Source organism: Ruditapes philippinarum, unplaced genomic scaffold (assembly GCF_026571515.1).
Source record: "Ruditapes philippinarum isolate M1 unplaced genomic scaffold, ASM2657151v2 ctg2717_1_1_1_1, whole genome shotgun sequence".
In the NCBI taxonomy this organism is placed as follows: Eukaryota; Metazoa; Mollusca; class Bivalvia; order Venerida; family Veneridae; genus Ruditapes; species Ruditapes philippinarum.
This window is the reverse complement of record NW_026851933.1, coordinates 303,932-317,592: the sequence shown is the minus strand read 5'-3', so window position 1 is coordinate 317,592 and position 13,661 is coordinate 303,932. Positions and strand designations below refer to the sequence as shown.

Here is a 13,661-nt window from a genome sequence, read left to right as displayed (position 1 = left end):
TGGAGCATCAGTACTTGGAATTATGGCACTGTTCATTAATTTGGAAAGAAAAAGGGCAGGATAGCCCAATCCATAAAGAACAGATTCCCAAGGTCCTGCATTCGAGTCCCAGTCAGGCTGCACATTTTCTCACCCAGTGACAATTACAGAAATTCCCTATTTCTTGACCAGTTCCCCAAACAATCAAAAACTGTGCATTTTTGTCTGAACATGCATGATACAATAATTATATACCACAAGTTAGAAACATAATGTAATAAACATCAGTCAAATAATGCTTAGAAAGTGTGTACAGACTGGAATCTTGTGTTTTGTTGAAATACATTTACATAATAAATTGTTACTTGTTGCAAACAAATTTACTTCATGAGTTTTGCAGTCCTGCAATCTTTCATCTATGAGATCTTTGGCCCAACAGTACTTCTTATGCTTCTGAAGACACTGTAACATATTCCCAGCTGTGATTGGCTTAAAAGTTTTCATATACCTGGAATAGATACAGTGTAGCATATGGCAAAGAGTGATTTTCACCTGTCTTAAACATTTGCATGTGCATTTCAATAGCAGAAAACTTTTCATAGCTAATTTTGTCATAAAATGTATCTTGCTGACGGTCCACCTAACCAGTTATTACAGATTTCTCTGCAAGTGAACAACTACTATTTTTGTTATCCCACATTATTTCTGATTGAGAAGTGAGGCACTTATCACTTTCACTTTATTAGACTCACTCAATCTCAGAGTACAAGGACCTAACCAGCAACAATTGGATTACAAATCTGATGATCTCTATTTACTAAATTGAGCTAAGATGGCTATTCTTGAAACTAATATATATTGAATATAATAATTAACATAAAATGGTATCTTATTACCTGTGTACCTTTATTGGCTTTAAGGGTTAAAATGTTACCTGATTAAAGACAACAAATACATAGGAGGATGCTTCATCTCATGTTTATTCATTGTACTCTGAATAAATTCTTTGCTGGCTTCATCTTCAGACTTCAATTTATGATACAACTTCTTCCATGGAACAAACTATGAATATACAAGCATAAATTGTCTGATCTTGTAAAAATGGGTTCAACCTTATAACATCAGAGTTATAAAGTTGAATATCAAATCCTTATAACTGAGAATCACATAACTAACAGAATTGTATACAAAATAATGAATAATGAACTTGCAAACATTTACAATCATTTAAAAAAAACTGTACATTATATGTAAAAAAACATAAGACAGAATTATAATAAAAAAATACCTTTTCATCTGAAATAATATCATTCCATTGCAAACACACCCTGTTACTGTTCAAGCACAAGTCTAGTAAGGGAAGTTGACAAAAAATATTTTCAAGAACTTCAGGAGGAAGTCTCTCAAAGTAATTTATCTTTTCCTCTTTAGGATATGATCCTGTACCAAGAAGTCCATATGTATCAGACTCAGTTTTCTTTCTTTTGCTTTCAGAAATACTATTCTTACTGTCTACAGAAGAACTATCATCCATATCTGAATCAAATGCAGTGTTAATGTCAAAACTATCACTTTCAAAATATTTCGCACCTTCATTTTTAGATGCATTTAAAAATGGAGAGCTGACTGGTTTAGATTTCTTGCCTTTAGTTTTAACCTTTGGATCAAAGTCTTTAGCTGCTTGAAACAACTGTTTGATCACAGGATTTTCAGACATGTTTGATTTCTGGCTACTAAACTCCTGTGATGAGCAGGGACTGTCATCACTGATATATATACATGACATGCTATCTTTTGGTGAGAGTTTCTTAATTGGCGAGTACATCACAGTCCTTGAAGGTGATTCTTGAGCATTAACTGATGTTTCTTCTTTAGTCTTTTTTGAAGAGTGGTGTGAACATGATGGTGCTGATGGAGTGCTGGAAGACACAAAACTTCTTAAACTGCCTTGATTTGGTATTTGTTTGATTTTTCCTTTCTTTTCAGACTGAGATCTTTGAAGAAACATATCTATATTGTTCTTTGGCTTGACTACAGACTGAACATTTTGTTTATGATTTATATCATACATTTTTGATGCAGACACAAAACCTTGGGAGGAATTAACAGTAACAGTATTGAATTGCATTATTTCTTTTTTGTTACTATTGGATTTATCATTCGTAAGGTCTTCTTCATGAAAACTTTCAAATTTACGTTTTCTGTTTCGAACTACAGGGTGCAATCCTCTATTCACATCTATGTTGGCTCCCTTTTGGGAAACCAAATGGGGACTGGACAAGGGTAATGCTCCCTCGTCCGTATTAACATGATCCAAGCAGGCTTCTGAATCCATGTGTAATCTTTTGCGTTTTGATGTCTGTGATCTCTCTAAACTCATATCATCTACCACACTAATGGTAATCTATTATCTGCTCTCTACGTTAGGCTTGGGCTTATCACCATCGACATTTTCATCAGTTTCCGCGAGGTACGAAGTTCCACTCTGTTCTTCCTTCATTAAAGAATAAGAATGTGTATTCTTACAAAATTGAGAGAAGTTGCGTTGAGCTTTGTCTCTGTATTATTAAGGATTATATAGTAATGTTTACTTTATTGATTTATTTTTAACAAGAATCCGACTTTCAGTTTCATTTTAATTTCCAAAACAATCGCTTCTATCATATAAAATTGTGAAATGAAAAAAATATTAACACATTGTACGCTACCTACAGTAAGGCTATTTTTTCTTTAATTTCAATCACTGTTATAATTATTTTGAAGCAAAGGCGATGAAAAAAGGAGAAATTACGATTTTTTAAAAAAAAATTATATTAACTATGTAAGCGACCACCAAAACAACAACAACAAGAAATCTGTCAGATATTTTTTTTTCAATAGATCTACTGTAGTGATGAAACTTCTATAATCACATGATGGGAGATATAACAAACAAAAAGTCTTTGCTTTGCGAGCTGAACAAAAACCCTTTAGAAGTTTTCAAATCGAAGGTAATAAAAATTTATAAAAAAATCTCAGAAGAAGGTAAAGGTAAGCTGGTAAGGTAAAGATCATCTCAGAGACAGAGATGTCTTTTGCATAGAAAATATTTCATACATGTACTAAACAGTGCTGTAACTAACTGACTTACCCAACTCTATCTGGCCCCAAAAATTTCCACACCCTCAAACCATAATGTTTTCAATTTTGTACAGTAACCTACACCTGTCCAACATCCTGTCGACAAAGGTGCTTTGTAGGGGATACTAGCGAGAGCAGTGCTAGGTTATAAGGTATAGTGGAACTAGGAATGACCAAAGATCAGCCACAATGAAAGTGACTTCTATTAATATTAAACTTAGATAGGGAAAATATAAGATCAGTAATCCAGGTGTGACCAGTTTGATCCCCTGGCAAACTGATTTATTTTTTGTCCCCCGCCTTTTCGAAGAAAAAAGGGGGATATATAAATAGGCTCTGTCCGTCTGTCCATCACATTTTGGTGTCCAGTCCATAACTTTGTCATTTATCAAAGGAATCTGAAATAACTTGGCACAAATGTTTGTAACTATAATAAGACAATGTGTCATGCGCCAGAACCAGACACCTACCTCCAGGGTCAAGGAAGCACTTGCTCATTCAAAGTCAACATTGTCTATTTGAGTGTATATGTTGTGTCTGGTCCATAACTTTCTTATCTTTTAAGGGATTTTGTAAATACTTGCCACAATTGTTCACAATAATGAGACGATGTGTCCTGCGCAACAACCGGTCACCTACCTCCAAGGTAATGGTCGAAGATTAACATAGTCTGTTACAGGGTAAATTTTGTGTCTGGTCCATAACTTTTTCATAGATCAAAGGATTTTGTAAATACTTGCCACAAAAAGTCACAATAATAAGACAATATGTCAAGTACAACACCTGCACCCTACCTTCAAGGTCAAGGTCACACTTAGAGGTCAAAGAGTTACATAGTCTGTTATAGGGTATATTTTGTGTCCAGTCCATAACTTTTTCATAGATCAAGAGATTTTAAAAATACTTTGCACAAATGATCACAATAATAAGATGATATATCAGGCACAAAACATGCGGATGCGCAGGCTGGTCTGGATCCAAGCTGGTCGCAAACCCACTATGTTGGTTTTGTCGTGACGCAGCTCAAATGTTGTTAACACTTTCAGGCAGATGAACTGACAGAAATAGCAAGTCATATGCCAGATATGTACCGACCAGATGCTAAACGTTACTTTCATCAAAATTGTGACGGTTTAATAGAACTTCTTGGATTAGAAAGAGATTTTGAAAATGTATCTACAGAAAGCAGCCTTGATACAGATACAGGTGGGGCTATAATTGAAATAACTGATAGAACAGTATTACCTGAAGTTAGCGAGACAAGTATTTTCAAGGTAGATGCTCAAACTGATACACACACCAATGGTTCAGATGTCAATGAAGACAAAAATATAATTTGTATTGATGAACTTAAAACATGTAGTAATCCTGAGTTGAGTGATGTGCCGAGAATGGCTGAAGCAAAAAAGATTGACAAGGATACATGTACCTTTGACCCTGCAAGAAATGTTAATATGATATCTCCTGAAAATAAGAAGAAAAGAACACTTTATCATGACGACCATTTGGAAATATTCTGTGAGTCAACTCAAGTGACAGAAAGAGAAATGAAAAGTAATGATGAAAAAAGAATAGAAATTAAATCGAAATCGAAATCCTTTGATGAAGGAACTAATGAGAGCTTTAACGCTGCAATAGTAAATAGAAATATAGATAATCTGTCTGGAGACATTGTAGATAATACAGAGAAAATGGAAACAGGTATGTATATAATCTTAAGACTAAAAAGTGTTTGCTAGAACCAAATTTAAACAGCCTTTGATAGCTATTTTAAGTCAGACATATTGGTTGAATTATGGACACTTTACAAAATCAGGAAACTAAATTATCAAATAACTAAAATATTTTTGTGTACTTCAGAACATATATATACGTGTATTTAACTTTTGAAGCAATTTTTCAGTCAATATTTATTATGTACATGTAGTTTAATTTAAACCTGTAGTGTAAGTTTATCAATAAAAAGTATGTAGTGTCAATACCCTCATTGGAACCTTATTAAAGCCTAGAATATACACACTCTAGGGGTGTGTTCTGTCAAATCTCTTAAGACCATATAATCAGTCAAATCAGTGACAGTCATAATGTTGATATTTGGCAATATTTTATATTTCAGTACCTGATACCAAATGTGAAGTAACAGAGTTGATCAATTGCATTCCAAAACTTGCACAGTATATGGACATAGACCCTAAAAATGTGACACTACTTAAAGGTTAATATTTCTTACAGATTTTACATTTTGCCCTGGTAACAAAAATTGATAAGCCTTAAAATTCCTTCTATCTATCGTCTGATTAGAAAATCTTCTCTTAAAGTTTTATGATATGATCTTGGCATCGCTTGTACTTGTTATCAACAATTTGTAGGTGGAAGCAGGATAAATTTTACAAATTTACAAATTGAATTAAGGGGATATGGATTGATACACAAGTGACATTGTTTAGGAAAAGTTGGTTTCCACGACCTAGCGACAATTGTTACAAACTCTGAACCACTTGTTCCTCTATTGTTACCAATCTAGTTAAAGAATCACATGTCTTCATTAGTTTTTTCACCCCAAGTTTCACCTTTGCACCCATTTCTTGGTAAGTTTGTGTAACTTTATTATGGGTTTTAGCATAATTTTGTATTTTGATTCTGTAAATTTCAAATTGACTGTTCTATTGTCAAAGCTAGACATATCTATTTAATATACAAATTTATCAGGTTATAGGTTGATTTATATATTTGATCTGTATTATTTAAGATGATGACCAAGGTGAGGATGATGACAAATGTATTCACATGTCTGTTGAGTTATCGGATGGGACAGTACAGAAATTTAAAATAGCGGGGTATATTCCAGGAATGCTTGGCCATGCTGCTAGTGTTACATCAGAAAGTGCTGAAACAGGAATAAATAACGCGGGACTTGATAAGAAGGTAAGGTTTTCTGTTTGCCTGAGCTAATTCTAGAGTATTCATTAACATGTTGATAAAACCTAAACATATTACTTGTTCATAACTTTTATTGACAAAATTGTGTCTCATTTTTTTTTTAGAAAATATATTAAATTTTTATTTTTTTTTTATACATCAAGTTGCATTTATAAGTCTGGTTTTTTTTGTATAGAAAAAATCAGATTTTTTTTGTGAATATTTGAGTTATTAGAACAGGGGTGTGATCTTTTGATTAACAGTCCTATAAAGACATACCTTCGCCTATCATTAACAACAGCCAATCCTGTATTGATTTCAGCTATATTAATGTCAATATTGAAATTTTACTTGTTTTGAAGGGAACACCTCATTGTGGTGATGAAAGGTGATAATGTAAATGATAATTCAAATTTCAATATTTGTAATGATACAAGGCTTGAGGAATGTTGTTTGTTTGTCGGTTTTTTTTTTGGTTTTTTTGCAAAGCAATTTTAATAACCATTGTACTGATGCATATAATTATGTAATTAAAATTTATCTATGTCTTAAAGACACTTTACCACACTGCAAGACCTTGGCTCTTTATTTGCATTGATATGATAGCTTCTGTTGGTTTTTTTTTTTTAAAGAAAACACCTGAAAATGTGGTCACGAGAGATGGTACGGGAAGAGATCGTTCAATATTGGGTAGAAGATTACGTACAAGGCCGCATAAAGCTCCCGTCATCCGTAGAGGGCCAGGTCGGCCAAAAAATGAAAATATCCCTGCACCAGAGAAGAATGAGAATGGGGAGATGTTTTATAGATGTGAGGAATGTAAAGCTAAAGTGAAGACTTATAATGCTCTCATAGGTAAGTTAAAGCTTGATAAATGCTGTCAGGTTTTAAAGCCCATTTAGCAATATAATAAGTATAATAATTATTAAGTCATAATTATTTAGTTATGACTTTCACTTTAAAATGACCTTGACATTCATGGTCAAGTTATTGAAAATAAAGTTTAGATTGAAATAACTTTCTATTAATAAATAACACTTTGATATGACAACACCAAGATTTTGAATTATTAATGTTTGACCCTGGTATGTACATGACCTTAACTGTCAAGGTCAAATTTGAAATTTTTATTAAATCTCTACTTAAAAAAAATGATGTTTTCTTTCAAAAGCCTTCACTACAATGGCCTTCTCCGATGTGATTACTTTTAAAAATGAGAAATAAGTCAAGCATGACTCCATCATAGTGATGGTTCTTGTTATATAATAATGATGCTTGTAAGAAAGAATGTACTGGTTGGGGACCACCAAAACCGGACAACCACCAAACCTGGACGGCCCAGAAAATGCTTAATTTAGTATTTTCTTTGTTCAGTGGTTGTCAGTCACTTTTTTATCAACAATAAGTGCATGTTTCTATTAAAATTAAGTAAATATATATAAATTTTAACCTCCGTAAATGGTAATATTTTAATGCATATTTCAAGAATGTTGACGTTGAAATTCGGGGGTCAAGAAAGCAATGCCTGACCTCATATACCAGCTATAATTATTTGCGGAGTGAATAATAGAATATCCAAAACTTCAGCATTTGTTGCTGACATATTGTAAATCAAAAATTAAAACACCCAAGCTTTTATCTGAATTAAATCACATCATGTACATATCTGTCTGGACACATGGTACTGTAGTGTAGACAATTTAGGTAATTTTGATACCCTCCTTGTCCAGCCTCAGATATAAGTGTTAATAGAATCAGAAATAAACAAACTAGTTTGTTATTTAGGAGAAGAACCTAGCTGAACTGTGTCAAATATTTTGGTCTCTACGTTAAAAATTATGAAATCTGTATGGAAAAATGTTTCAAAAGTGTCCGGTTGATGGTCTCCGACCAGTAGCCAATTCAAAAAGTAATTGTTAGTTACTTTTTCTATGTTTTAGTCCACATGAGAACTCACACAGGTTCTCGGCCATTCCAATGTTCATTCTGCAATAAATCATTCACTACGAAGGGAAATATGAAGGCTCATGAGATGACCACACACAGTGACAATAAACCATGGAAATGTGAATATTGCAATAAATCATTCAAGGAGAAAAAAGTGTTGAAGGTACATGAAAGGATTCATACTGGGGAGAAACCATACAGGTACACTCATTGCCATTGCTCAATGTCTGAAATGGACTTGTCCAGTTTCCATTTTTGGATTTCTCCATTATCAATTTTGGGGATATCAAGATGAAAATTCAAAGTTAGTCAACAAAAACTAATTACATATACTGGTGGCAAGGATATTCTCTCTTGGTTCCAGCAAGGTTATGTAATAATTTCAGGCCTGCCTGCACAAAATGACTTAACTTTAAAGGGGCGTTCGTGGCCGACTGGTTACGGTTGTTGACTTCAAATCACTTGACCCTCACTGCTGTGGGTTCGAATCCTTACTGGGACTTTGGATTCTTTCATGTGAGGAAGCTATCCAGCTAGCTTACAGAACGTCGGTGGTTCTATTCAGGTACCCGTTCATGCTTGAAATAATGCAAGGAAGGGCACCTGAGGTCTTCCTCCATCAGTAAAGCTGGAATGTCACTATATGACCTATACTGTGTCGGTGTGATGTAAAACCCAAACAAACAAACTTAACTTTAAAAACTCTAAAATTGAAAGTCAGTGATACAACAAGCTCATAACATAAATCAGGAAGAGAAAGAAGTATATCAAATACCACTGTTTACTTGCTTATAACATGCCTAGAGCGAATTTGAAAGTTGTTTGATAAAAACTTTGTTACTCCCAACTCAAAGTTCTAAAATAAATACTTTTTTTATGATACTTTAAAAGAAGGTCTCTTGTTTTCTTCTTCTTGATCTTTTTGTAGTTGATTCCAACTTGAATTCTATATAAACACCCCAAGGATATGTTGAAAATTTACTGAAACTGCCTTCAAAATCGGTTTATTTTGTACACACAAAGTGTACTTACTTAACATGTTTAGCAGTGAAACCTGTGTAATTGTATCACACTGTGACCTGTGTAATTGTATCAGAGAAAAATCTATTGTTTGTGTTTCAGATGCAGTATTTGTGATAAGGCTTTCTCACAGAGGTCTGTGATGTTAGAACATATGTTTACACATTCCAACAATAGACCACACCTCTGTGATTTCTGTGGACAGGGATTTAGAGGTGAGCATATTTCTGAGTGAAAGTTTAGATAATTCAACATTGTAAACATCAGTGGGTTGGTTACCATGTCCCGTCCACCCTTGGGAAAAGAGTAAGAGAAATGAGCTGTGTTTTTTACATTTTGTCTGTCCCAGCACTGATAGGTCAAATGTGGTGGTTGTGATTTGGTACCAAATTGACTGGGAATATGGCCAACTGGCAGAACCAGGCTTTTACCATAGGCAGACCATTACCAGGTCAAAGTCCCTGCTAATTGCAAGCCAAAGTCAAAGTGCTATTCCCTGTCAGTGATAGTGTGGTGGTTAAAATTGACTAGAGCATATGTTAAAGTCACATTAAGCCTCAAGAATGAATGATTACATGATTGTATTCTCTAAAAAACAAAAACTGTGTTTAATGATATTTTAATAGAGCATCACATGGACTTGCCACGTGAAAAAGAGATTTAAGAAAAAAACACTTAAATGTTATCAAAATTCTTGATAATTTGAAACTATTAATGCTTTGTTGCTAATCAAAGCTCTTGAAGACCATCAGATGTCCTATGTTTGTCTGTTTGTCCACAATTTCTTGCCTAAAATTATTCGGCCAATTTTAATCGAACTTTACAGGAAAATAAATTTTGATAGCTATCACACAGTTTTCTTTTAGTGAGATTGGTTGTCATTTTGTCAGCCCTGATTTTCTTTGCCAGCATATTAATTAAGGAATACAAGTTTATAAATTATTCTTTTCCAAAATACAAAAAAAATTACAGATAGAATTGGTGACCCTGTTCTCAACGGCTTAAAACATACTGTTTTTTGAAGAAATATTTTTGGATACGGCGATCAGAAGGAAATCGAAACTGAAAATACAATATTCCATGAGATAGACTTCTGTAAGGTCAAATCCATTACCAAAAATCCCGCAGATTAAGGATGGGAACTTAGTACATGTTGTAATAATTTGATATGTATATTAAATTTTAATTATACATATATTCTCCAAATTTCAGGATTATCATCATTAAAATCTCATAAAAAGAGGCATATTGGTAAACGAGAATTTCAGTGCGAGTCTTGTGAAAGGGCATTTGTGTGTAAAAGTAAGTTTCTTTATTTGAACCTGACTATTAACTAAGCATAAAGTTATCTTAGAGATATAACTTTTTGTGTGTTTGTTTTGTTTTTTTTGTGTTTTTTTTTTTATTATTATTATATATATATAATATCTTATTTAGAAATGAATTAATCAAATGAGTTGACCTAGCTTTGCTTAGTTCTAATCAAGACATAATATAGGTAGAGCTTTAATCATTAAAATAATTTTGCTTTTAATCAAGGAAACAAATTGACCTATCCTTAATTGTTCATAGAATGTCAGGTAGTTAAGGTGTTTCCACGTTGTCAACCATGTTTGATTTTCACTGAGTGTCCAAAGTGAAAGTAAGCCTTTTTCCGTAAAAAGACAAAGCTCACAATGTAAAATGATGAACACTTTGCAAAAACATCTCAAAGGCTTTTCAAAGGCTATGCATTAAGGACTAGTATACAACTACCTGTATATAAAACTGAAAATATAACAGAAAATATTTACCTTGAAATTAATGCTAAATTTCTGAAGACCAAGTAAAATCTTTTGTAAGGTTTTATGCACATTCCATGAATGGCCAATATCCTGTTTAAATTTTGTTGTGGTGCAGACAGATGCTATTTTAGCAACACACACAAAGAACTTGAAAAACATTAATCAAAATAAAGCAATTTCTCTGACCTTAAAAAAATGGCCTCACGTTATGAGTAAGAAAGTACATGTAGTGCAAAAATAAAAGAACATCTCATATACATGGCAAACAGACTCACTTCACTGTTTGAAAAAATAAATGTTGAATTTTAAAATTTGATTGCTATTTTCATTATACTTGAAGTTTATAGATCAGAGGATTGCATTCTTGCACTAAATTTTTACACACAATAATGGAGGCCATTTGCTTTGATGGACAATTATTTGGACTCTCGTAGTGAAAATCAAGCATGGCTGACAATGTGAAATTACTTTAATTAAGGCAATAAGCTCTGTGTTTTTTGTTGATTTTCACAATTCTCTACAAATATGTATCTGTTTTGTTTTTATATGTGCAAAAAAAATAAAATTTTATTTAAATTTTCAACATTTTATGATTGGTTAGGATTGGTAAGGTAAATTGAAGAACTATTATGACTTATGAATTAATGTCTTTTATTCTATTACAGATGACTTAAAACGTCACATGTTGACACACACTGGTGATAAGCCCTATACCTGCCATATTTGTCTGAAAGCATTCGCTCGCCACTCATATCTGAAGGAACACGTAAATCTGCATACAGGGTCACGACCTTTCACGTGTACTGAATGTAATCACACGTTTTCTGACTCAATGTCCTTACATAGACACAAGCAAAAACATGTCATGGGTGAAGCAAGTTTGCTACAAGAGGACGTTAATGAGGCAAACAATGAAACTAGGGTGACTGATGATAACATTCCCACTGCTGGTATGGAGCAAAGCTTAACTTTAGAAATTCCGGAACACGTGACGTTAAGTGGCGAAGAAACGTCTATTCAGGTTGTTGTTGATGAAAATACAAGTGTTGAAGATTTTCAAAAGCTCCATTCTCTGTTGCTATCGGCAACCGGAAATGGCGAGTTAATGATGAATTCACAGGATGCTGCAAAACATCTGTATCAAGTTTTATGTGTTAACCCTGATACACAGGAAGTTTTGGGACATGTTGAAGGTCAGGAGGTCATTGTTGAAGGTCAGAGTGCGGATGTTACAGAAATAAATTTACAGTATATTTGATAATATATTATTCATAGAATGAAAATAAAAGAAAGTATTATATATTTTGTTTTGGTTTTGAAATGAAAGTATTTCTCCTAGTATTTTCTTTGCAGTATGATTGTCCTTATGAGACCTCAATGGCCTTTTCATGTAGGTCAACTGCCAAGGTCAAAATATGCTTGAATGTGAAGACCATTTCTACTCAATAACCAGAGCAATTTTGAATACAGAGCTGTTAAACTTTAACAGGTAATTGCCCTTATTTAACTAAGGAAGCATATTAGTTTTTGGTCTTGAAAAGACAAAGGTCAATGTTACAGTATTCTTAAATCTGAAAATTGTTTCTGCCAAATAATTGGAGTACCATTTAACATAAAACTTTAAATCTTCATATGTTAGGTGTCCTAATTGAATAGAAGACTAATATGGCAATTTTGCATTGGTGGGTCCTAGGTCAGGTTCATAGCATCCTGTAATCTGAAAACTTGGGTACTTTTTTACACACAGACTGAGGATTTCATTGGAGCATTGAGTTGAAGACCTTTTTTTTTCATCTAAATTGGTCAAAATTACAAGGACACTTAATAGAAAACCAAGCTGAACATCATTTTTGAAATTCATCCGTGGATATATCGCATACTGTAGAAGTACTTATTTCTGCAGGCTTAATACTTTTGAGATTTTTATTGAAACAAGGGGGTCTTTTGAGCCCCTGCAAACAATTTTTTTTACTTCTCACATTTTGAATTGTTTTATTAAGGTATTAAACAGATAAAAAAATTATGTTTATTGCAGTCTGAAAAATACAATGCAAAACAAGTGTTTGTTAATATCGGGAGTATTGAAATTAGATCTAACAGTGTCCCGTAGCTACATGTACATGGAACAGTCCCAGTACAATTGAAGTACATGTAAAGATGATAACACCCAACATGCCAATGTATTGTAGAATAACTCGCTGTAGAAAATAAAGAAACATGCAAATGACATATACTGTACCAAACTCCTCACAGTGATTACCTCCCTTGGCAGAATTGTAATCACTGCCTTCAAAGACGTCACATGATGATGAAAGTCACATGACGTAACGTCGAAATTCAAATGTAAATATCGACCGTTACAAAGAAAATCTAACGTTATTTTTCTCTTTCTGTTTTATTTTTAACTTTTGATGCCTACGTTCGATATAGTTTATCAAATAATTATCGAAAGTATACAAAATAACGAAAAATAAATTCAAAAGCTAAAAAATATAAATATCAAAATATCGTCTCGGTAGAAAATAATCTCATAATTTTTAAAATTATTTCTAAATATTCATATTATTTATTTATTTATTCATAAACATTGTTGAATAAATGAGAGAGAAAACTAATCTGATAGATAAAAGCAGTAGATAAAACAATTTTTGAAAAAATATAGTATATCAGAAATTCTGATATATCGGGACCTTGGTGGCAGAGATCTACGCCGAAGAATTAAGGGGAGATCACTGTGTGGAGATTGATACAGTACATGTATCAACTTTGAGCTTATATTTCCGGGGGTGGGGGGGGACTTTTCAAGAGGACAAAATTCAAAATTCCATTGTTTCAGGCATGAGCAAGCACCTGAGTAGAACCACTGATATTCTATAAGCTAACTGGATAACT

The 13,661-nt window shown here is 33.2% G+C and overlaps 2 protein-coding genes across 2 annotated transcripts in view; one reads left to right on the top strand and one right to left on the bottom strand.

The window, feature by feature from the left end:
• Positions 1-2,637, bottom strand: part of LOC132743281 (F-box DNA helicase 1-like) — a gene marked incomplete at its 3' end in the record, with an annotated part of 28,600 nt that extends 25,963 nt beyond the window's left edge. Inside the window, exons 1-3 of the mRNA XM_060731817.1 lie at positions 1,268-2,637; positions 914-1,041; positions 364-487 (exon numbers count right to left, since the gene is read on the bottom strand). Coding sequence (XP_060587800.1) covers positions 364-487; positions 914-1,041; positions 1,268-2,359 — 1,344 coding nt within the window. The remainder of the gene's footprint in view (positions 1-363; positions 488-913; positions 1,042-1,267) is intronic.
• A 174-nt stretch (positions 2,638-2,811) lies between these two features.
• LOC132743414 (zinc finger protein 358-like) lies at positions 2,812-12,069 on the top strand. The gene is made up of 9 exons (XM_060731939.1): positions 2,812-2,969; positions 4,146-4,800; positions 5,216-5,314; positions 5,849-6,024; positions 6,651-6,873; positions 7,959-8,166; positions 9,088-9,200; positions 10,198-10,287; positions 11,435-12,069. Exons 1-9 carry the CDS (start codon positions 2,892-2,894, stop codon positions 12,025-12,027), a joined length of 2,235 nt encoding a protein of 744 aa, XP_060587922.1. The 5' UTR covers positions 2,812-2,891; the 3' UTR covers positions 12,028-12,069.
• The last annotated feature ends 1,592 nt before the right edge of the window (positions 12,070-13,661 follow it).